This window comes from Entelurus aequoreus, linkage group LG07 (genome assembly GCF_033978785.1).
Source record: "Entelurus aequoreus isolate RoL-2023_Sb linkage group LG07, RoL_Eaeq_v1.1, whole genome shotgun sequence".
In the NCBI taxonomy this organism is placed as follows: domain Eukaryota; kingdom Metazoa; phylum Chordata; class Actinopteri; order Syngnathiformes; family Syngnathidae; genus Entelurus; species Entelurus aequoreus.
The window spans coordinates 34466036-34488939 of NC_084737.1; the positions used below are offsets into that span (position 1 = coordinate 34466036).

A 22904-nucleotide genomic window follows, 5' to 3' on the forward strand; every position below is an offset into this window, starting at 1 on the left:
AGATCTTCCAGATTTTCTGGGACAACAACACCAAGTATGTTAACTGGTCCATCTGTCCACAAAACAGGCACTTTGCATTCCATTCGAAAGAACGTTCCCTTTAGATTTCCGATCCTTAACATTTTACATTTATCATAATTAAGCTTAAGGCCAGATTGCTGTGAAAATATGTCCAAAAGATTAAGAAGGTTCTGCAAACAATGAGGAAACATCTTATCTTTGTGAATCAGCCTTTTCTGACATGAACTTTATCAAGAACATACACAGAACACGCCTCACTGATGCACATGTGCAAGACTCACTCAGAGTTGCAGTGTCAAGTTACACACCAGAGTACAACACTGTGGGGCGGTATAGCTCGGTTGGTAGAGCGGCCGTGCCAGCAACTTGAGGGTTGCAGGTTCGATCCCCGCTTCCGCCATCCTAGTCACTGCCGTTGTGTCCTTGGGCAAGACACTTTACCCACCTGCTCCCAGTGCCACCCACACTGGTTTGAATGTAACTTAGATATTGGGTTTCACTATGTAAAGCGCTTTGAGTCACTTGAGAAAGAGCGCTATATAAATGTAATTCACTTCACTAACACACTAGTTAACAGCATGCAATGCCAGGCTTCCCACTAACTGACAAAGAAACAGATAACAGATTTGGTGTCCAGTTCAAAGTGTGACATGATTTAAAAATTTGAGAGTTTACTTTTGTATTTTACATGAGTTATTATTTGTACAAACATGGTGCAAAGTAATTCATGATTTGTTAAAAAATGTTAGTGGCTAGCTAGTTAAAATGGGATATTGTGATTTCACAAGACTGTCTTAGAAGTGATCATTTGAAAATGTTCAATTTGAAAAATGTGCACTTAGAGAAAATATAAAAATAAAGTGTTGCATATTGATATTTATCTGTTTCTATATATATTTATTGTGAGAAATCATTAAGATGATCAGTGTTTCCACAAAGATAAATATCATTAATTATTAATAATAACAGAGTTAAAGGTAAATTGAGCAAATTGGCTACTTCTGGCAATTTATTTAAGTGTGTATCTAACTGGTAGCCCTTCGCATTAATCAGTACCCAAGAAGTAGCCCTTGGTTTCAAAAAGGTTGGTGACCCCTGTCTTAGATGAAGAGAGCAGTTATGAATTTGGTTTACAGAGTAAACAACTAAAAACTAAGGTTTGGGGCATTGTTTTCTCTAAATGCATACTTTTGTCTAAATGTGGCTAAGGACTCGCATTATTGTGGGTTTCCTGGACGTCGTCTTCATTGCTAAAAGAAAAATCTAATCTGCCATTTTCAAGTTATGTGTTGATATTATGGTAGCAACAATACCATCAAATAGACATAGGCTGATATTGGATAAGACAATTAACCGAGCTAGGCTCCAGCACCCCCCGCGATCCCGAAAGGCACAAGCGGTAGAAAATAGATGGATGGGTGGATAAACACATTAGTGTCTTAACAACTAGGATACCACATTTACATTGAACATAAAGGCTGTGCTGTTTTTTTTTGTTTAAGTTATAGATATAACAAATGGAGGCCTGTTTAATAGGAAGTGAACTCGCTGGATGTTACATAAACCGGAAGCGATCATCCAATTTACATTTAATAAAAACATATTCTAAAACGTCTCCTAATTAAAATGGAAGAAGATAAACATATTTAAACACACAAATTAAAATAATATGGCTCTTAAGAGGCCACAACAATATCGCGATAACAATGGTAATCATTTTGGTCACATTAACGTTATTCTGCCATTTTATTTATTGTTTTGGTTATGTATATGTGAGGGTGCCCCACTGTCTTCTTAACAGGGACATAACCAATTTTATTGCTTTTGGTAGTGATTTTTATTCAAGTGCAATATTTTGGTAACAGACAGAGTGTATTTTATTTTTATTATTTCTTTTTTTTTTTTAACTTGGATTTTTAAAAGTTACAATGTTAAAATATACGAGTAATACAATTGTTTTGCATTTGAAACGGTAAACTTGTATTATTATTATGGATTATCTCTTAATCAGTAGTTAATTTGGTCTCAAAATAATGTTGACAAAAATATTGTTTATTGGCAATAATTTGTAGGTCAATATATCGTTAAGCAACATTTTTTATCAGCCCAGGCCTACCATCAAAAATACCTAATGCCTGATTTTTGGTCTTTATGTGTAGGGTCTGTCACAGATGAAAAAAAATCAGATTTGGACAATCTAAGTGTGTACCAGCCTTCGGGCTGGTGTTACACTAAGCATGGATTGCAACTAAAGTGAATCTAGTATAGCAATTGTTCACACAAATAATGCAGAATCATTGTCAGCACCACATACAGCTGCAGTCTGCATTTCAGGACTGAAAAGGAAATGTCTTCACAGCCGAAACCATACACGCTCTTGAAATTCTAATTCTTTGTCACCTATGCGAGACATCAAAGCTCTAAGGTGTATGTGTTGACGGAGAATGGAGTGGTGTAACCAGCAAACAACATTGTTATTTGTGAATTATGTCCTAGTGGTGTAAGCAGGGAGCTTTACATCTGAGGAGTGACAGCAGCTTCCCTGAAATGTGCATGAAATGTGCTTAGTACTATCAGTGCAGCATCGTGTCCAAGTCACCTGCCTGCTTGCTGCAGGGCGACTGTGGACGAGATAAGAGCATGGACACAATACATGCAGTAAAGCCATCGTTCATCCTATGCCCCCAGTACAAGGTGTTGTTGGGACAGAGACACTGCAGCTAAGCCAAACGAGTATCATTTAGTGTTGTCTTAATTTTCTTTTTTTTATTCACATAAGCACAATGGGCCCCATTCAGCAATAACTTCCTAACTTTTCCTCTTATCTTTCTTCCCAAGTGATTTCCTAAGAGGAGTCCATTCAAATTCATGACGTGTTCTTAAACGCCCAAATTGTTCCCGCCTGCTGTTCTTAAGTTGCTGAATGCCAAATGGTTAGCACGTGCGTGTCTATCATAATTTGTATATAAACACGCCCTTACTTCCCCAATACGCAGATGTAAACGGCCTTAATTCCGTAATTTGCATAGGTAAATGCCCTTAATTCCCCATATAAGGGCAAAATTCCGGCGGAAAAGCCAAACATCAAACACATGGAGAAAACACAAACAGATTACAGAAGAGAAATTCGTATTATCCCGCGGGGGAAATGCATAATGTCAAAACATAAGTTTAAGAAAGGGGGGACAGCTCTCTGTAGCCTAAAGCGCTCAAATAAATATTCGTCACTAAGGGCAAATAGGTCTACATGGTCGTGAAATATGCGCTCCCTCCCCAGGGCACGATCTGCGGCATCTTGCAGTAGCAGCAAAAGCATTGCCATTTTCTGTGTGTGTGTGTGCGCGTGCGTGTGTGTGTGTGCACGCACGCGTCTGTGAGTTTTGAAATGTCTATATATTGCTCATTTTGCTATCTGTCTGTCCGTCTTATCTCGATCTATCCATCTATCTATCTATCTATCTATCTATCTATCTATCTATCTATCTATCTATCTATCTATCTATCTATCTATCTATCTATCTATCTATCTATCTATCTTTCGATCGATCGATCTATCCATGTATCTATCCATCTATCTATCCATCTATCTATCTATATATGTATCTATCTATCTATATATATCTATCTATCTCTCTATCTGTGATATTAATTTAACATTAGACAATAGAAGTAAGGGAACTTGTCACACTTGAGAACAAATAGGCCAATCTTAGGTTGGAGTGCTCTGGAGCACTCGTAGATGTTGTTCTTACCTACGAACAAATCCAAGCTAAGAAAACATTGGTGAATACAAATATCTCCTTAAAAACTTCGTAAGTTGGCTTAAGAACAAAATTTGTTCTTAAGAACGGTTGCTGAATGGGGTCCATTGTGTTTTATCCCAGAAAGTGGTGGTCCGAGTTTTGTCACAAACACTGGCAGTTTCTATAGCAAGGAAATGAGATGAAGCACACTATCACACATCGACCCTCTTCCTATTCTGAATTACAGAAACCAAATAGATTCCTCCATCTGGAGTATATGACGTGTGTATATTTATAAAATGTAGGTTTGGCGAACTGTGTTTCCTCATTCATCTCCATCTAGTTCATGTCAAATGGAGATTGTTATTCTCATAAATATGATTGTGGCCTTTCAGCCTGTCCATAAAGTGATAATTGGAGAGAAAAAGGAATAATGAGATTTTAATCAAACATGATCCGTAGCTCCTAGCAGTCGATTGATCTACCAAAAAGCACTTTACTTGTTTATTTAACATGTATAATTGGGCATTAGTCGGAGTATTAAAGGACCTTAGAACAATACAACAACTTGGCACGAGACGTCATTGTCAGTGGGAAATACATTTGAGTGAATATGTGCGTATGTATGTGAGCGGGAACAGCCACCGACTCTAAATCCACAGGCCGTAGCAGATTTACATTTAAAGTAGTTTTAGCAAACACCCCACTTGCAGATTCATTTTTTCGCAGGGCTGAAGGGACAGGCTTATCTGCGAGTCATCAGTTGTGCGCACTGTGTCCAGATAGGAGCCAGGGGGAAGATGATGTTCCATATAATACAGCACTGTTGCTTGAAGTCTAATTGCATTACGTGTGGACTTACTGTACCTCAGCACTGTGGCGACCGCAGCAGATCGGTGTCGGTTCACACCTACGTAAGTCCTTCAAGACGTGGAATGTATGTCTCAGTTGTGATTGACAGCAGCAGTAATGGAACGCATCATAGTGCAATTGATGTTGTGTCACTGCTCTTGCTAGTCATATTATCCCCACATGGAGCAACAGGGTTACTAGCAACTTTGGGTCTGGAAGTGCACGAGTGCCCAAGGGCATATTTTTGCCTCATATTTACTCTTAATAGGGTCAGTTTGTGTGTGACACCAATCGGAGGAGTGCTCATGTGGAAGTATTTGAATGGGTCGCTGGAAGTGTTGTTGTTGACACACTACGCCAAAGGCTGAGATTTCTGAAAGCTTTGACGGGTAATTGAGAACAGCATGAATTTCCTCCTCCATGAGCCACTGTAGACCCAAACCAGCTCGCCCTCCGACCTCCAAAGCCTCTATGGAGTAGCACTCATCCTTCTTTTTTTATATTCTCCTTGCTTGCCTCAAATACTGCCAGCTGAGCTTGCAGGAGAGAAAAAACAGCATGTATTGTATTAATCAAACCCAGGGCATCATGGGGAATGGGGCAGAGTGGGAAAGGGGGGCTGGAGCCCAGCTATTACTGCTACACAGGTTCACCAAGAGAGACATTTTTCACTTCTCTGCAAGTTGTTTGACAGAAATGTATCCAGCAGCACATAATTCTTCTCATTATAACATACCAAGCAAAAATAGTATTTCTGATTCCGCTACAGTATTAGGAAAAGCATATTCTGTGTGATTGTTTGCTTTGGCTTTGGTGCAACTGTGCACTTATAGGATTTTCGAGGATTTTGCAAACCATGTTGCGGTTGCTCACTGATGATCCATGTTAGAACACCAAAATCTGTTGTCCATGTATTGTTTTGGTGCCTACTGGCCTTTAGAAAGTAGAGCTCAGTGCATGAGAAGTGGGCCAGGGGTCCTCTGCTTTGACTTTATTATGCATGCTGAGCTTGTCATCATCCTCATAAGGCCAAACCACCTCCAACACCCCCACCCCACCCTCCTCTGACTTTTTCAAATGAACAAATGTGATTGAGCGAAAGCCATTACCTGGGTAAATGCATGAATCCCAAAGGGGTGAACAAGGCCTAACACCACCCTGAGGGTAAAGCTTATTATCACTGCAAACTCCACAGAGGCGAGAAGCAGCTGTGTAGCTGGTCTGAGGTCCACATTTCCATATTAATCTGGCACATTTAGGCATCTGAGACAGAAGGCCTCCTGTCACGCTTCTATGATAACAGAGAATTTAGCTTTCCCCTCTCATGTATAAATATGTAAAATTCTGATAAGATTAATTGAATCCACTACGCATACAGTGGCACGAAAGGACTGGGTGGGTGAGGTCACAGACAGCGGGAGGGAAAGGAGACACTAAATGTTGCCAAAGCATTCATTTCAGACTGGCCTCTGTCACAGAGGGTGTCTGGACTCGGTCCTCCCTATTCAAAGTGCCATGAATTGAAAATAGCATCTACCTAACTTACCCTCGAAAATGGCTGCGAGAATACATTTTTGCACCGAGCCGATAAATATGGCGTAGAGCCTCTGACACCGAAACCTCACCCCAATTTTCAGAGCTTGAGAGGAGATCAGATAGCCCTATGTCATTTGATTTTCTGCCTTATCTCACCCGTGCCTATCTTTTTGTCTCATGCAGAGCTATGTTTTGAGGAGTACACATTGCTTGTATCTCTTGAAGGGCAAAAACTCGGAATAAACAAAACTATCCTGCTGTTTTGTGGCTGTTAGGGGCTGAGTGCTTATGTCTAATGAGTGTCCTTCATTTGACATGAAGGATGCAAATCTGCACAGCTACATGTGTGTGAAGCAAAGTTTATGCCAATGCCTCTTTCCACTTCCTTAATGATGACATAAACTATTCTAAGACACAATTAGGAACACAATTGCATCCTCCCCTTAGAGTGACCAATGAAACTCCTTTTTGCAGCAAAGTATGCTAGGTGGTGAAGGTTGGAGGTCCTAGCTGGAGGTGCAGGTGAAGGATCCTTAGATAGATTAAAGCTGGAGAAGTGTGAGCCAGGAATGAGACTTCCCCCTTGCACATGACTCAGGCTATGTCTACACTAAGCCGGATAACCCCTTAAACAAATAATGAATTAGCCTAAGCCCCGTTTTAGCCACACTAAACCATCGTTTAAGATTCCCCTCCTTGGATAATTTTTTACACGGGTAAGTGTGCCGTGTATTTCTTGAATCTCCAGCTCTTAGCTTTGGATGGACTCGTTGATCGTTTACAAACAGAGTTTGGAGAGGAAGTGAAGTCAGAAAGACCACGCCCCACACATGAATTGATGTCAGAAAGAACGTGCCACAGCCAGCTTCATAAAAACCGGAGCTAACCACTGGAAAGATGGAGGCGAGTCATCCAGACATGGCTGTGTTTCTCATTCTTCTACATGTATAGACGCTCATGGAAATCACACATAAACACCTTAAGAGAAGAAAACGCGCCATTGTAGCTTTTTCGGATACAACACATCTCAGACGCCAAGAGAACTTTCGAATGTCCAGGTCAGCTGTGATTCTACTTACCGAAAAACTTTGTCCATTTGTCGAAGGAGAGACAACAAAAATGTGGGCTCCCGTGGATGTGATAAAAAAGGTAGCGTGTGCTTTGTATTACCTGGCCGTCGAGGGAAGACTATGGAAAACAGCGAATGCATTTGGACTGGCAGAGCAGACTGTATCAGTTATTGTCCGCCATGTATGTCGCAGACTGAACATCTAGGTCCAGAGTATATAAAGTCACCAAAAACGAATGGACGATGAAGGTGAAGGCAAAAGAGTGAAGAGTGTCCTGACCAGATATCTTGATCCCTAGATTGACTGATGTAAAAAGTTCTTTATCACATTGTTTACTTTCACGTGTCCAATAAAGATATGATTAATTTATAATGGCTCAGGTGTGATTCACTACAATAGGGCCACACAGCACACTGGATTCCAGTTATTTGAAATACCACAACACTGGATATTGTTCAGATAAGTTATATTTAATTTAAGAACTTGCACACAAAGCAACATTGGAGGTGACTATATGTGCGCATTTTCCGTACATGCGTACTAGGTCGCGTTGCGCCGGCGGACAGAGGGGGGAGGGGGTCTTAAATGACCATTGTGTGTGTGTGGACAAGTATAAGGTTAGGTGGGATTTACCCTGGATAACCTTCGTGAAGAAGGGGGCCTCAGAGTTGACCAAAGGCAAATATGGAAGTCGCGAGGAAAGATAGGTAAAAGTAAGTAGGGAGTGCATCTGTGTGTGAGTGGCGTCTCTCATTAGAAAGTGTTGTCTGGGGCACCGGAGGAAGGACAGCGGGGAGCCCCAATCCTGGCCCCTGAGAATGGGCTGAGAAAGTGATTGATGAGTGATACCGAGATAAACACGTACCCTGGCCCCTAAAGGCACTCTTGCAAAATGCTGCATGCCGTTATAAATAAACATTTCACAATTTAATAAATAAAAAACAAAACAATGGAAAACAATCGTTGGGGTTTCTTATTATGGAAATTGTTCCTTGAGACAAAAATCTACCCAGCTTTTGTTCTTTGCTTTGATGAGACTTTTTCTGTTTTTTTGTGTGTGTGTGTGTGTGTGTTTGTGTGTGTGTTTTCTGTGCTTATGCATGTGAGTGATGGGCTTAAAAGGTAACCAGGCTCAGCAGCTGACTAGATGAATGTTACTCGTTTTTTCCCTCTCCGTCTCCTGCTCATTCACAGCGAGGCCCTGTGGACTCTCATTTGGGAGAGCTCCAAATCATAGCAGCTGTGAGTGCAGCGAGTGTGTGTGTGTGTCTTCGCGAAAAGAGCATTTGGGTGTTAAACTGATGTGCAAGTGCGGCATATGCACGGATTCACCCTTGTGATACGACGCCGAGCCACAATACACAAACACACACACATCTCTGTCCAACTGCTCGCTAATTGTTGAGTGAGTTGTAAATGTTTTATGTTACAGTTTGTGCTAATGTTCAACACTGAGCACCAAATGTCTCTGTTACAAATCGAAGCGGAAAGGCAGATTATCATCAAATAGTTACATTATATCATGATGAGCCTCCAGGCTGTGGTCTGGTGGAGGGAGAATGAATTATGAATGGAGTGTGAGGAAGAATCTGCTCTTCTCTCTTGGGACTTCCAACACCCCTACTCATTTAGGTTGTATGAGTGAAAGATAAGGACGAAATGCAGGTTGGATGAGAGTCACTTGACATAATGTACACACAAACAGGTTTCGACATGCATGTTTCAACGTGCTTTATTCAATGGCAGCTGCAAAACCCTTGAAGTCAGTGTTGCATTTCCTTTAACAATGCATGTTTTTTGTATGATTCTGGAATAACTGCCTGTTCCGTGGCTATGTCTGACAATCATTCACCTCATTGTCGGCTGGTCTCTGTCTTGTTTCCATGGATGCAGGCCGCAGAATGGGTCGATGATATTGTACAATCGGAAGAAAGTAAAGTACAGAAAGGATGGCTACTGTTGGAAGAAGAGGAAAGATGGGAAGACCACACGGGAGGATCACATGAAGCTGAAAGTGCAAGGAGTTGAGGTGAGTCGCTTGGCTGCAGTTTTAATGCATTGCTGTGAGAAGAGGTTTGGGCCTGTTTCGCCCCGCTTTTTTTTTTGATCATATGAAATTATGAGAGATTCCCCGTTGACACTTTTCTATTCGAGAACCGACCTCAGTGTAATGTACCTAAATTATGAGTCTCAAACTTAATTCAACTGGGGGCCACTGGAGGTAGAATTTGGGTGAGGCTCGGCCGCACAGAATATTCCCTTCAGAATAATGATTTAACTACGTGACTAAGTTAGGTAACTACTTCAACCAACAGCTATAGTGACACTTGGCTATGGTAGGCCTTAAGTCAATATAAATGCAAATATGAATGTAAAAATGGTATGTTTTGACTATGTTGAGTTCCCCAGGAGATGGTCTTAGATATTTCTGCTTGCTTATAGGAAGTTGTTCTTTGTGTTGCCCATTGTGTGTTTGTTGTGCTGTAATTTTTTTGTAGTTAGTGTTCTTTCCAGTGGGACTACTGAATAATTAACGGTTAACAGCCCAGAGTGCACGGGCTGCAATTAGATTAAACTATGTGGTCAAGTTGAGGGCCACAAAATAGGAGCCTGGGGCCCACAAGTTTGACATCTCTGACCTAAAGAGTATAGGTCCACTCACTGCACCCCATTTCTTGATTGATTTTAAAGAAACTGTTTTTCTTTTAATAACCACATACATTCCAAGCACAGTCCAATAAATAGGAACAACAAATGTTTTTTTATTTACCGATATTTGGGAAGCTGAACTGAACCGTATTGTTTGGTGGAAACAAAGCTTGGGTCTGGAGAAAGGCAACATTTTTGCCATCAGTGAGCGCTACCTGGTCTGTAATGGAGATAGTCGCATACTGCTGTCTCCAAGGAGCTTCACCAGGAAACAATGCAGCACAACAATAGTTTTCCCTAGGAAACCAGTGGAGTGGAGCCGATTGTTTGTACCTTATTAAGACTCTGGATGTTGCCGCTGCTCCAGAGAGCCTACATTAATCTTGCTTGTTCGACGCAGTACTGAGCAGCAAGCGCTCTCTCACCCCACTCCAAGTCACCTTCCATATAAGCTATAAAACACCCAGTTGTATCTATTTTTGGCTCTCCCCAGCTTATTTCTGTTTGATCTGTGGTGGTGGCATGCAACATTGAGGTAGCTTACCTGATTTATCAGCAGTCCTACACCAAGCCAAACTTTAGTTTTCTTTTTTGTCAATAGTGCTGAAGTTTGGGTTTTGTTTTTCTACCATTTGAACAAGAGTTGAGCTGTACAACAGATGTATTTATGTATCTAGACTTTATGTGTGCCCAAATAAACAGACACAAACCTGACATGAACGTAGCACACACTTCGGGCAGTGGTGTTTGTGTCACACAGTGTGACATAGACAAAGCTCAGGCATTCTCCCAGCAGGGGCTTTGCGCTCTGTTTGTACTTCTCCAGATATTTGTCACTCTGAGGAAGTGGCTCGGTGTCATCGCTGGTCCTGCAGTAGTCCGATAACCTGCTTGGATTTTACACATCCATTTGTTTGAGAGCTTACATATTTTTACAGCATCTGACAGTTTCAGCAGTATGGATGCTTTAGTCGGCTCACTTGTATCAATATGGCTGTATTAACTTGGAATTAGGTTCACATGAGATGCTGTTCAAATATGATTTATAGGAGAGCTTGTTTTTACAAGAATTAGGTAGGATACATACACCGTTGTGCAGAAATGTAATTTACTTATTTTCTACTGCTTTTGTGCCATCTCATGTGTGTCATGTGTGCTGGTATGAATCCATGATCAGGGTCAGGGTTGATATGGGGCCCATACCATAAAACATAATTCCATATTCACCATCCATCCAATTTTGATTAGACTATTGCAGAAATATGGGCAAAGTCAAAAAGCAAGTATTGCTTTTACTCCCACTTTTCAAAAGTAATGCTGCACAACAAGTCTACATTGTCTATTACACAGTATGCCCTTACCTTTGGGTTTAGTCACAGTTAATTAACAATATCTCCTAAATGTGATTATGAAATACATATTTTTCACAAAGTGTTTTTAGGACTTGCTTGACTATGCATAGCATCATAAAAGTTTATCTACGAGGCGGTTGTCAACCCATTGAACCGGCACCGTCTGTTCCTTGCACCTTCAAATAAAATTGTACCAAAGCATAATCCATATGCATAAACACAATGACTGTTCACTGAGTCGAGCAGAGAGTAACTCCACAGTCGCGTTTTTGCGCAAGTCCAATTTGCTGTGAGATCAGCGGAGCCAATGTGCAGTAGTGAAGGCAAGCACAGTCTATTGCCCTTCTTGTCAAATAAGTGTCTCTTCACATCAAAATGCCGGTATCACATCACATTGCAGGTACCATTCTGACTGGCAACTTCTGGGATGTGAAAAGTGGTTTCAAAACACAGTACTGTAGGTCATGAATTCATAAGTCATTACATCATGGAAGTTTGTCATCCTCCAAAATTAATCTTACTTCAAAATTACATTTGTGGGATTGATTTTAGTTGCATACTGTAAAACCATGTCCTTCTTTATGTATGATATCATCAACAACTGGCAGCACGGTGGAACAGGGGTTAGTGCATGTGCCTCACAATACGAAGGTCCTGCGTTCTTTCTGTGTGGAGTTTGCATGTTCTCCCCGTAACTGCGTGGGTTCCCTCCGGGTACTCCGCCTTCCTCCCACCTCCAAAGACATGCACCTGGGGATAAGTTGATTGGTAACACTAAATTGGGCCTAGTGTGTGAATGTGAGTGTGAATGTTGCCTGTCTATCTGTGTTGGCCCTGCGATGAGGTGGTGACTCGTCCAGGGTGTACCCCGCCTACCGCCCGAATGCAGCTGGGATAGGCGCCAGCACCCCCCGCGACCCCAATGGGGACAAGCGGTAGAAAATGGATGGATGGATCATCAACAACTGTAATCTGTAAACATGGCTAACATGGACACTTGAAATGTTTCAATACATTTTGAACGAAAAGGAAAATTGGTAATGACCAGTTGGATCATTTCACTATTGAACAGGAGTGTTCTTCACAGGATTGCTTTGCTAATGACATCAATGTCTAACTGGCATAATTGACCATGCTGCATGTGCATATGAGCATGTAATTGTAATGCTGTAGGAGAGATGAATAACATTATTGGAGAAATAAAAAGCAAATCAAATATGTGTTGATATACAAACATTTTTTTTCTGTCACTTCTTTTTGTCTTAAAAAATGCCACAAATGAGTTATTTTTAATGGAGGAAGGCCCCACAACAACATCTGCTGCTCGTTGAAAATAAATATATACGTCATTTCACTTCAGTCTCCAATAACATGAGACCAAGTTGCTATTTGTTGCTGGATTTTGATAAATACTGTATTTAAAGGGGGCTAAACACTCGCTAAATATAGCAACAAAGTTGGCAACATTGTTCCCTCCTGCTCCTGTCCGCCTTCTTATTTTCTGGCAGACCAGGTGCGTATGAGGTGTATGTATTTATATGCAGAGTTACAATGCATACCACCATCTACTTAAGTAGTGATCGGAATTAATTTTGCCTCTGCTTTCAAATAACTCAAATTATTCTGTTGCTAAATAGATTTTTTTTATTACAAAAATATTCGACAAACAAATTGTAATGAAATTAAGTGAATTAGATTCATATAGCACGTTTGTCTCTAGAGACTCAAAGCACTTTAAATAGTGACACTCATTATCTACATTTAAACTACATTTACACAGTGTGGGTGGCACTGGGTGCAAGAGTAAAGTGTCTTGCCCAAGGACACAACGACAGTGACGAGGTTGGCGGAAGCTGGAATCGAACCTGAAACCCTCAAATTTGCTGGTATGGTCGCTCTACCAACTGAGCCATGCCGCTGTAAACATTAATGTTTTAATATGGATTATTCCATCGCCATTATTAATCAGATTAAGAATTAATTAAGACATTCCCTATAATTTCTCAGGCAATGCATTCTTGGAAGTTTGTGCCGTTGTGTTAGTCGTGCATGTGCAAATGGGCAGTTGATCTTGGCAGGCGGCAGAACGTTTCACACGAATACATTAAAGTAACAGACCTGGGGGATCAGAGGTCAACCAGCGATATGTATGTCTGTGTACCAAAAGTAATGCTCGACATTCCAGTTTGCTGAGTCAGGAACAGACAGTCAGAAGAAACAGATACAGGTCAAACAACTTTTGCAGCTTCTCAATAGTTGTATGGATACATGTTCTTCGTTTGGACGTTTGTGGCTGCATGTTGCGGAGGCTTGCTGCAGATTGTGTATTGCGGACTGACGCTGCTGCTGGGGAGGCTGCTAACATGTAAAACATGTTGTTAATGGTTTGTTTCTCTGACTTGGCCATCCACTTCTTGTCCTTCGCACTAACTTTCTTAGTTCTGACGGCTGGAGGGCAGAATTGCATTGATCTCAGAGCGACCCTCAAACCCGCACGACAGTTGTAAATATCTAAACTTGTGTTTGTTTCTTGTGTAAAAAAAGCAGGAACAACGACGTGTAACAATATGTTAACTCTTTATTGCTCAAGCAGCACAACTCTGTTATAAATATTACTTCAACCGGCGGTGAAATGCTCACAATTTAAAGCATAGCAAAAAGCAGAGACTAACTCGTAAGTTAAAGTATTATTGTATCTGAAAATAGTTTTTGCACAAAAATTAGTTGGGCAATATTAAAATGTGTTCCAAAATACCGCACACTATCAAACAAATTAGGAATACACCTCCAAGCATTTGGACTGGGGCTGTCAAAATTAACGAATAAACTCATGTGGTTGATCACAAAAAATGATCGCATTAATCGTGCAATTTATTTGGATCGTACAAGCTCTTTTACCTTTACAGTTATATGGTCATTGATCAGATCAATGCATACGTCAGTACACAAAAGTTTGAGGAGACTCCAACTTGTGTGCTCGCTGGCAAATTTCACAACAAAATACATTCTGAAAGAACTTCAGATAAAACTATTACCAAGTTTTGTGCAAATAAATGACATGCATTCAAGTAAAATGTTTAAAAGGTTCCTCGATGACATTCGGACAGTACAATTGTATTTGTGTACAAATATTGGGGTCTTTTCTTGAGCACATTTTAATGATGCAAACGAGTGTGATTGATCATGATGAATCCAAATTCCAAAATGTGATCAATCTTATTAAAAAATGTATCATTTGACAGCCCCAGTTAAAACATTACCTCCTTTTTGTGGATGGTCTTTTCTCTCGGATAGATACTTTATATGCCTACATAATGTGATGTAGCTTGTGTACTACAACACACCAGCCAATGTACGGGACATTCAGTGCTTCAGACAAGTCCATAGACATTACATGAGCCAAGTTGTGCGGACAGTGAAGATGTCAGTTAAGCTTGTGATGTCCAGTGGTGTGTTGCAGGGCATAAGAGGAATTGACACCGACGCATTTTCTGAGGGCTGCTTAAAGCAGCCTAGCATGGTAAAAGTAGATAGTCTGTACTGTTCGCTTTGTAGTGCTGCCTCAGCAACCTGTGTAGGCTTCGCCCCCTCCTCTTTCGATCTCAACATTTTACGGTGTTAAGTCTCTTCCTTCCCCTGTGTGTCTTTGGTCTCTCAATCTTTTAATTCTTCACCAAATATGTCACAGCCCTGTTGTCTCCTCTACTTCTCTCTCTCCCTACTGCCCTTTCTCTCCTCCACCCTCCACTACCCTCCAAGTCCACCATCCAGACAGACAGAACCTTGAGCTGGGTGGTAATGCTCCCTGTTCCCTAAAATTGGAGCGCAGGGCATGTTGCAGAATTAGCGCTTAACAGGCCGTGAAATAGCAGCCTGCCTTCCTGACGTCTCCCCCATCACTCCAGGTGAGTTGGCCAGACGGCTGGATAAATGAGCAAGCGGCAACCGCAGCACCCAGCATGCATTTGGGGCATCCGAGGAGAGATGTCCATCAGTGATTATCTCACCCCAGCCCAGCAAGCCAGAGTTGTTTACCCACCCAAAAACGTCATGGTGATCTTGTTGTCACCTCTCTCAGGTATATTGGACGGTCACCAGTTTTGATTGGCGTTATTGACCTATCGCCCACATGTCATCGAAATTTGGTGATTTCATGCATACTGTAACTCTCGCATCCTCTGGCTTTCCACTGTGCTGTAACTAAGAGCGCAAACTTTTTTAAAGGCGACAAACTGACACTGATAATTTTTCTGCTTTTTGTCAAGCTTCTACCCCAATGTTACTATCTCTTCTTTGCTGATTAGCTGTTAATGTGAGCTTGCCCCCTCCACCCTTTCACCCCATCTATCCTATCTCCCCATTATTCTAGAGCTTTAATAAACTCCCTCAAACGTAGATCGATTTTCTCTTAAGTGAAGGTGGCAGTGCCTCTGACTTATTTCATTACCACAAGCTAATTATACTGATTGAAATGAGCTTTCTTCTCAAGGTATGTTGGGCTGCTTCTACCATATGCCCCCCTTCTCACCACAAAAGAGCATCCATTCAGCCTATGCAGTTATTGGCCAACTCTCTAAATCCCATCTCTGCCTTGGCACTTCCTGACCATCTAGTCCCACCTTGCTCTGATTCCTAAATTATCAGATGCTGTGTCCTTAGCACCCGTAACTTGTCATTTCACATTGGATCCACCCTAATGTGTGATTTCAGCTGTGCAACTGTGCAATGAAGGAAGCTAATGGAGCATGCTGGTGACTCAATTGTCTCTGTTCATTGATAATAATGAAGACAAATGTCAAAACATTAGTTGCAAAGGCTGTAATGGAGTTGATGCTACATGCTGGATGCTGTATATTGGTTTCCAATAGCACCTGACCTTCAAGAGGATTTTACTTCTAAAATATTGGTAAATCAAATATAATACTGTACATTTTGTCCATGCACGCTGTTGATGCATCGTATCCTATATATTGGGGAGAGGATGGATGAATCTGGGCTGGGCATTGTGACATAATGCCGAAGCGTTAAATCAGGAGCTTGCACACGGTTTTGGATGCCTCTGTTTCCAGGTTTTTTGAGTATTTTTTTAACAGTACGGTATCAATGACGTCACAGATTAACAGACGTACTTATGTGGTCAATCTTGGACGTATTGTGTCAGAAAGTCTCCTCCCTCTCTGCTGAGCCAAAATATGGTAGTTCAGACTGTTGGCGCTGGAACTTCTGTATATTCCTTCTCGTTTCATACCCTCCAGCCTGCTCTATGTCTGTAAAATAAATAATATAAAATATATACAGGACATCCGTGCTTTTTTAAGACGATTTGGATTAGCCACTGAACTCTGATGGGGAAAGGCGGTGACATTGCAACATTATACGACTTGGTTGGAGGAAGCAACTTGATGTTAATATATACACATTCCTTACACAGGTTGCTCTATACACAGTTTATGAAGCTTACTTTCAACCTTGTATGTAAGAAAGAGCAGTGACGTTTGTTTTTAAAAAATGTTGACAATGTACACTGTCAAAAGATAGGTTGGTACCTTTGGAGAGGGTTGGGCGCAGTTTCATTTGCAATCTGGGAATGCCTCCACACCAACATCTTGCAGACACATGCAGAAAGTGGGTTATACCTGTGACTGAGGAGCAAAATATACACACAATTTACACCAAAGCATATCCAGTACTAGTAAGTGTTTTAGGAGGGCAGAGTCCTCCCAGATTCTTTAGTTCTAAGTCTGTCTAAAATGATGAGAGGTGACTTGAACTGAAGTTTAACAATTTATTCTACAAAACAGGAGTAAGTAAAAACAACAGAGATAGCAGGCCTGGAAAGAGAGCAAACGAGCTATCAAGAGATCGAAGCAGTCTCTCCGATGGCTGCTTGTCTTCCCAGGCTTTTTGTTCACTCTGTGTGAATTGAAACTGAAACCTAAACTAAGGCTATGTCTACACTAAGACGGATAACCCCTTAAACAAATAATTATTTAGCCTAAGCCCCGTTTCAGCCACAATAAACCAGCATTTAAGGTGCCCCTCCTCGGACAAATTTTTACACGGCTAAGTGCGCCGTGTATTTCTTGAATCTCCGGCTCCTGACTTTGTATGGACTCATTGATTGTTTACAAACTGAGTTTGGAGAGTAAGTGTCACCAGAAAGACCGCGCCCACACCGGAAGTGACGTCAGAAAGAACGTGCCACAGCCAGCTTCATAATAAAGCGGTTTCATAACTCGGAGCTAACCACTGGAAATATGGAAGCGAGGCATCCAGACATGCCCGTGTTTCTCATTCTTCTACATATACAGACTCTTGTGGAAATCACACATGAATACCTTAAGAGAAAGCGATTGCAGCTATTTGGGATACAACACTTCTCAGATGAAAAAGAGAACTTTCGAATGTCGAGGTCAGCTGTGATTCTACTTACCGAAAAACTTTGTCCATTTGACTAATGAGAGTCAACGAGAATGCGGGCTACCGTGGATGTGATAAAAAAAGGTAGAGTGTGCTTTGTATTACCTAGCCGTCGAGGGACGACTATGGAAAACGGCGAATGCTTTTGGACTGGCAAAACAGACTGTATCAGTTATTGTCCGCCATGTATGTCGTGGACTCAACGTCTAGGTCCAGAGTATATAAAGTCACCAAAAACGAATGGACAATGAAGGTGAAGGCGAAAGAGTGAGGCGTGTCCTGACCAGATATCTTGATCCCTAGATTGATTGTTGTCAAATGTTCTTTGTCACTTTGTGTACTTTCGTGTCCAATAAAGATTTGATTAATGTATGATGGCTCTGGTGTGATTCACTACAATAGGGCCCCACAGCACACTGGATTCCAGTTAATTGAAATACCACAACACTGGATATTGTTCAGAGAAGTTAAATTTAAGAATTTGCACACAAACCAACACTGGAGGGGATTATGACGTGCGCATTTTCCGTGCATGCATATTAGGTCTCGTTGACCCGGCTGACGGAGGGAGGGAAGGGGTCTTAAACGACCATTGTGTGTGTGTGGACAAGGATAAGGTTAGGTGGGATTTACCCTGGATAACCTTAGCCGGCTTAATGTAAACGGGGCCTAAATCTTAAGGATTGAAAGTGAAGGTGAAACTTAACGTGTGTGTGCTTTAGCTCCCATACATTCTCCTCCATCGCTTTGTAAAAGGCCTGTACCTCATAACAGCATTAAAATGATAAATGTGTGTGTGAGAGTGAATAAACAACACAGGATGTATTCATTGTATTTATCTCCTTCTGACAGAGGACGGAAAATATTTCCCTAACAATCCCCCTTAATATTCTATGTCTGTTCAATTGAGTTTTTTGTAGGAAGTTGCTAATTAGGGTTGCAGTTTTGGGAGCTGTTTCAAACACGAAGCAGCAGATTGTCGGACAGAGGTGGGAGGGCCTTACACAAAGACATGGTGACATGCTTACTTTTTATATTCCTGATCTAAGTCAACTGTGAAATTGAGATCATGATTCATGTATCACCCTAAGCAAATATTATATCTTACATTTACAGATTCAAAGTTATGGGTGTTCTGTGAGGGAAAAAGTCAGCTGTTTAAAAAAATGCTATCAGTTGGAGTTTATTTTGTCTCCTCATTCCTTCTTCTTCTGGAACCGTGCTTTCTGTTCTTTATTTGGTGAGTTTGCCTTGGAGTGCACACAGCAGCCGTCACTTCCTTTATGAAATACCTGACTGTGGAGGAGGCAGGACCAATGTGTGCATATTTGAAAGGATGGTTACCATGGTTATGTCTTAATCCTCTGCTCTCATGTAGATTAACGGGAGTGAGTTGTAGCTAAAGTAAAAGATGGTTATGGTTTTGTGGGTTTTATTCATGCAGGCCAATATAGAGTAAACATTAATAGACTGACTGACCTTTTGAATTAACATGAACATCACATTAATTACAATTTCCCAACTACCACTGCAAAATTACACAAAATCTACAGTATCAACCAACAATCGATACAAAGACAGACCTGTATTGCACATATTTAAATATAGATCATGCTTTGAAAAAAAACAATGGGACCAAAGTGACAGACCTTAAGTTGTCTCTCAGATGTTCCTTTTTGGGCTAGTCTGGCTGCAATGTGTTTTGTATTTATTACAAAAAAAATAATATTGTGTAAGATGTTAAGACTTGTATCGCAATCAAACTGGATGTTGCATGAGCATCGCCTAATTAAGCTCGATGCACTATCCCTAACCCGTGACCTAGTATAGTGTGCAGTTGGACCGCTTGACGATGTAACAACTTTCTTTATTCTCCTGCAAAGAGTGGAATACAATCTTCACTATAAAAATGTACGGAATCACTCCAAATAGAAATGAAACAGTCACCAAGGCTCTATTATTATTATTTAGCTTTTTCATGCTGGTAATGTAGGCATGCATTTTAGTTAAATACACTTTTTGTATTCAGCAAGTGCAGATTAGAGTGTGCTTCTATCCCCAGCACAATACTATAATGTGGGTTGGACTGTTTTATTAGCAATTGAACCAACACATTCCCACGTAAATGCCTCAACCCACCCCCACAGCCCAATCGGGAAAATTCCACTTTACCCATACTTTTCCTTTGAGCCCACTGTAATTAGTTTTCTTCTTAGTTTGCTTCCTACCATGGTGGAATATCTCAGCAGCAGTTAAGCCATCGCTCAGCCTTTCATGTTGACCTCACTATCACTGTTTCAGTTTGTAGCTGGACTTGAGGTAATCATTTTGGAAATGTTGCTATGGTGAGCACATGTATTAAAGGACTGTCAAAAAGCTGTGCATTATCGACAGCTTCTGTAATTTAATTTGCCACTCGTTGCCGCCAGTTGCAGGCTTGTCACGCTGAGGCGTCTCCACAGGGGACCCCTACTTTATTATGAAGGTGACTGAGGTAATGTCCCCAAGAAAACAGCCCGGGAGATATTCTAATTTGTAACAAAACTTGAAGACTTCCACACATAGACATGCAGCTTTATTGAGGTTGCCCTCTGCAGCTCCCCACTTCCCCTCCCTTTTCCTGGGAACAGGAGAGATCTGTCAGGGAAATTGCTTGACACGATGTTAGCTTACCTTAATTTGGGGACATGTGGCTAAAAGAGATATTCTGATAGATACACAGGGATGCTTTCCAATACATTCCGCGTTACTCATATTTCTTATTACTGAATAGTTTCCAGGTAATCAACGATCTTCCCCGGTTTGTTGCCAATGGCAGTGTTTTTCAACATTTTTTGAGTCAAAGCACATTTTTTTCATTGAAAAAAATCCAGGGGCACACCAACAGCAGAAAATGTTAAAAATGAAACTCAATAGGCTATATTGCCAATATAAAGTTGTTCTTATCAAATACCTGACGCAATTGTTGGATATGACTTCAAACCAAAACCATCCATGCAGCAATAATTCTCTTGTCTTAAAGTAGGCTCACAAAGCAATTATCTACCTGCTGCCACCTACTGATATGGAAGAGTATTACATGGTTACTCTGCTGATTTTGAGACAGCAGAGACACTCTACAACAGCACATTATTTGCGGATAATAATTATTGGTTTGCAAAATATATATTTTTGACCAATTAGGTGGAATTGCATCATTTTGCATGGCCCACCAAATGATATCTCACGGCACACTAGTGTGCCACGGCACAGTGGTTGAAAAACACTGTTCTAACCAACACATACCAACACATGTTGGAAGCGGAAGGGACCCGCTCCAAACTGTTCAAGCTTGGAATTGTCCAAAATGTTTTGGTATCCTGGAGCATTCAAAGTTCCTTTCACTGGAACTAACGGGCCAAGCCCAACTCCTGGAGCGGGCCCCTTCCTCTTCCAACATGACTGTGCACCAGTGCACAAAGCAAGGTCCATAAAGACATAGATGACAGAGTCTGGTGTGGATGAACTTGACTGGCTTGCACAGAGTCCTGACCTGAACCCGATAGAACACCTTTGGTATGAATTAGAACGGAGACTGAGAGCCAGGCCTTCTCGACCAACATCAGTGTGTGACCTCACCAATGCGCTTTTAGAAGGATGGTCGAAAATTCCTATAAATGCACTCCGCAACCTTGTGGACAGCCTTCCCAGAAGAGTTGAAGCTGTAATAGCTGCAAAAGGTGGACCGACATCATATTGAACCATGTGGGTTAGGAATGGGATGGCACTTCAAGTTCATATGTGAGTCAAAGCAGGTGGCCAAATACCTTTGGCAATATAGTGTACTGGATATTATTTATTTAGCAGTGTTAAAAGGGAACTGTACTTTTTTTGGATTTTTGCCTATCACTCAGCTTTTAAAACTTGTAGATCCTCGTCCTTATATTAAAGCTCAAAAGTATAGGGTTCTGTATCATCATGTGTCCCTCTAGTCCAGGGGCCGGGAACCTTTTTGGCTGAGAGAGCCATGGAAGCCAAATATTTTAAAATGTATTTCCGTGAGAGCCATATAATATTTTTTAACACCGAATACAACTAAATGCGTGCATTTTTAGGTAAGACCAACATTAGAGTATAACATGTCTGTTATTCTTTTTAATAACATTTTTATTCTGAAACTAACTAATAATGAATAAAATACTTCTTACCATTAATGCGACTTCTAGAACAGGTGCGGTAGAAAACGGATGGATGGATTAAAATGCATGAGAATGTTTTATATTTTGAACGTTATTTTTAACACTGATTACCAGTGGAATTATTCACTATGTATTGTGTTAAGCAATGTCAGCTAAAATTATTCTGAGAGCCAGATGCAGTCATCAAAAGAGCCACATCTGGCTCGAGAGCCATAGGTTCCCTACCCCTGCTCTAGTCTATGTTGGCTCACATGAGGTCTGCCATGATTAGTAGTTGTTGTTGTTGAAGGAAATAGCGAACGTTGTGATGCGTCCGTGAAATAATGTGCCTCAGTATGCTTAAAATTACCAAAATCCATAAACATTATGTTATTATGAATGTGCCTGTAACTACATTACATATTCATTTATTTTACAGCATGTTCATAAAACATAGATGAAGGTTTTGGGATGTTTGTAGGGGCTTTACAGACAGAATCCCATTACCTCTATTGTTAGCTGACTCTTGCTAGTGTTTATTTACAAATCAGAATGCATAAATAAAGAAAGAAATACGTGTTATTGTCTCACATAAGGATTGTGAATGATAGGCACATTTCCAAAAAAAAGTGTGGTTCCCCTTAAATATTTCCATAAAGAGCTGGGTGTGGAGGGGGTTGTCTACTCCAACACAAGTGTAAAGGACACCAAAAATGAAACAAAGGCCAACTGTAACTTTTTCAGGTACATTCATGTACAGTATATTACTGCAGCAATACATTCTAAAATGGATCTGGATCTGATCTACGAAAGGTTTGCGTGTATCAAAACACGTACAAACTGGATAGTGCAGAGTTGATCTACTAAGCTTGTGCGCAAAGGACTGCCCCTCTTAAATGAGCAAAATAGAAAATAGAGAGCGCAATCCTTTCAGTGTAAATTCATGTAAATTATATGCAGAATATTTGCTGATTATTAGAATGCCAATAATACTGTGAGGAGGAGATTCATTCAGTGCTTGCAATGTAATTTATTATGAATTACGACATTTCTTGCAACATGCACAAGAACATGCCACAAGATTATTCGGGATGCACCATCACA

The 22904-nt window shown here is 40.9% G+C and overlaps 1 protein-coding gene across 11 annotated transcripts in view; it reads left to right on the forward strand.

The window, feature by feature from the left end:
* The window catches only part of camta1a (calmodulin binding transcription activator 1a), a 765387-nt gene that overhangs the window by 450053 nt on the left and 292430 nt on the right, over nucleotides 1–22904 (forward strand). For all 11 annotated transcript variants that reach the window (XM_062053305.1, XM_062053307.1, XM_062053309.1 and 8 more), the window contains one exon: nucleotides 9116–9251. In XM_062053305.1, the coding sequence (XP_061909289.1) occupies nucleotides 9116–9251 (136 nt within the window). The remainder of the gene's footprint in view (nucleotides 1–9115; nucleotides 9252–22904) is intronic.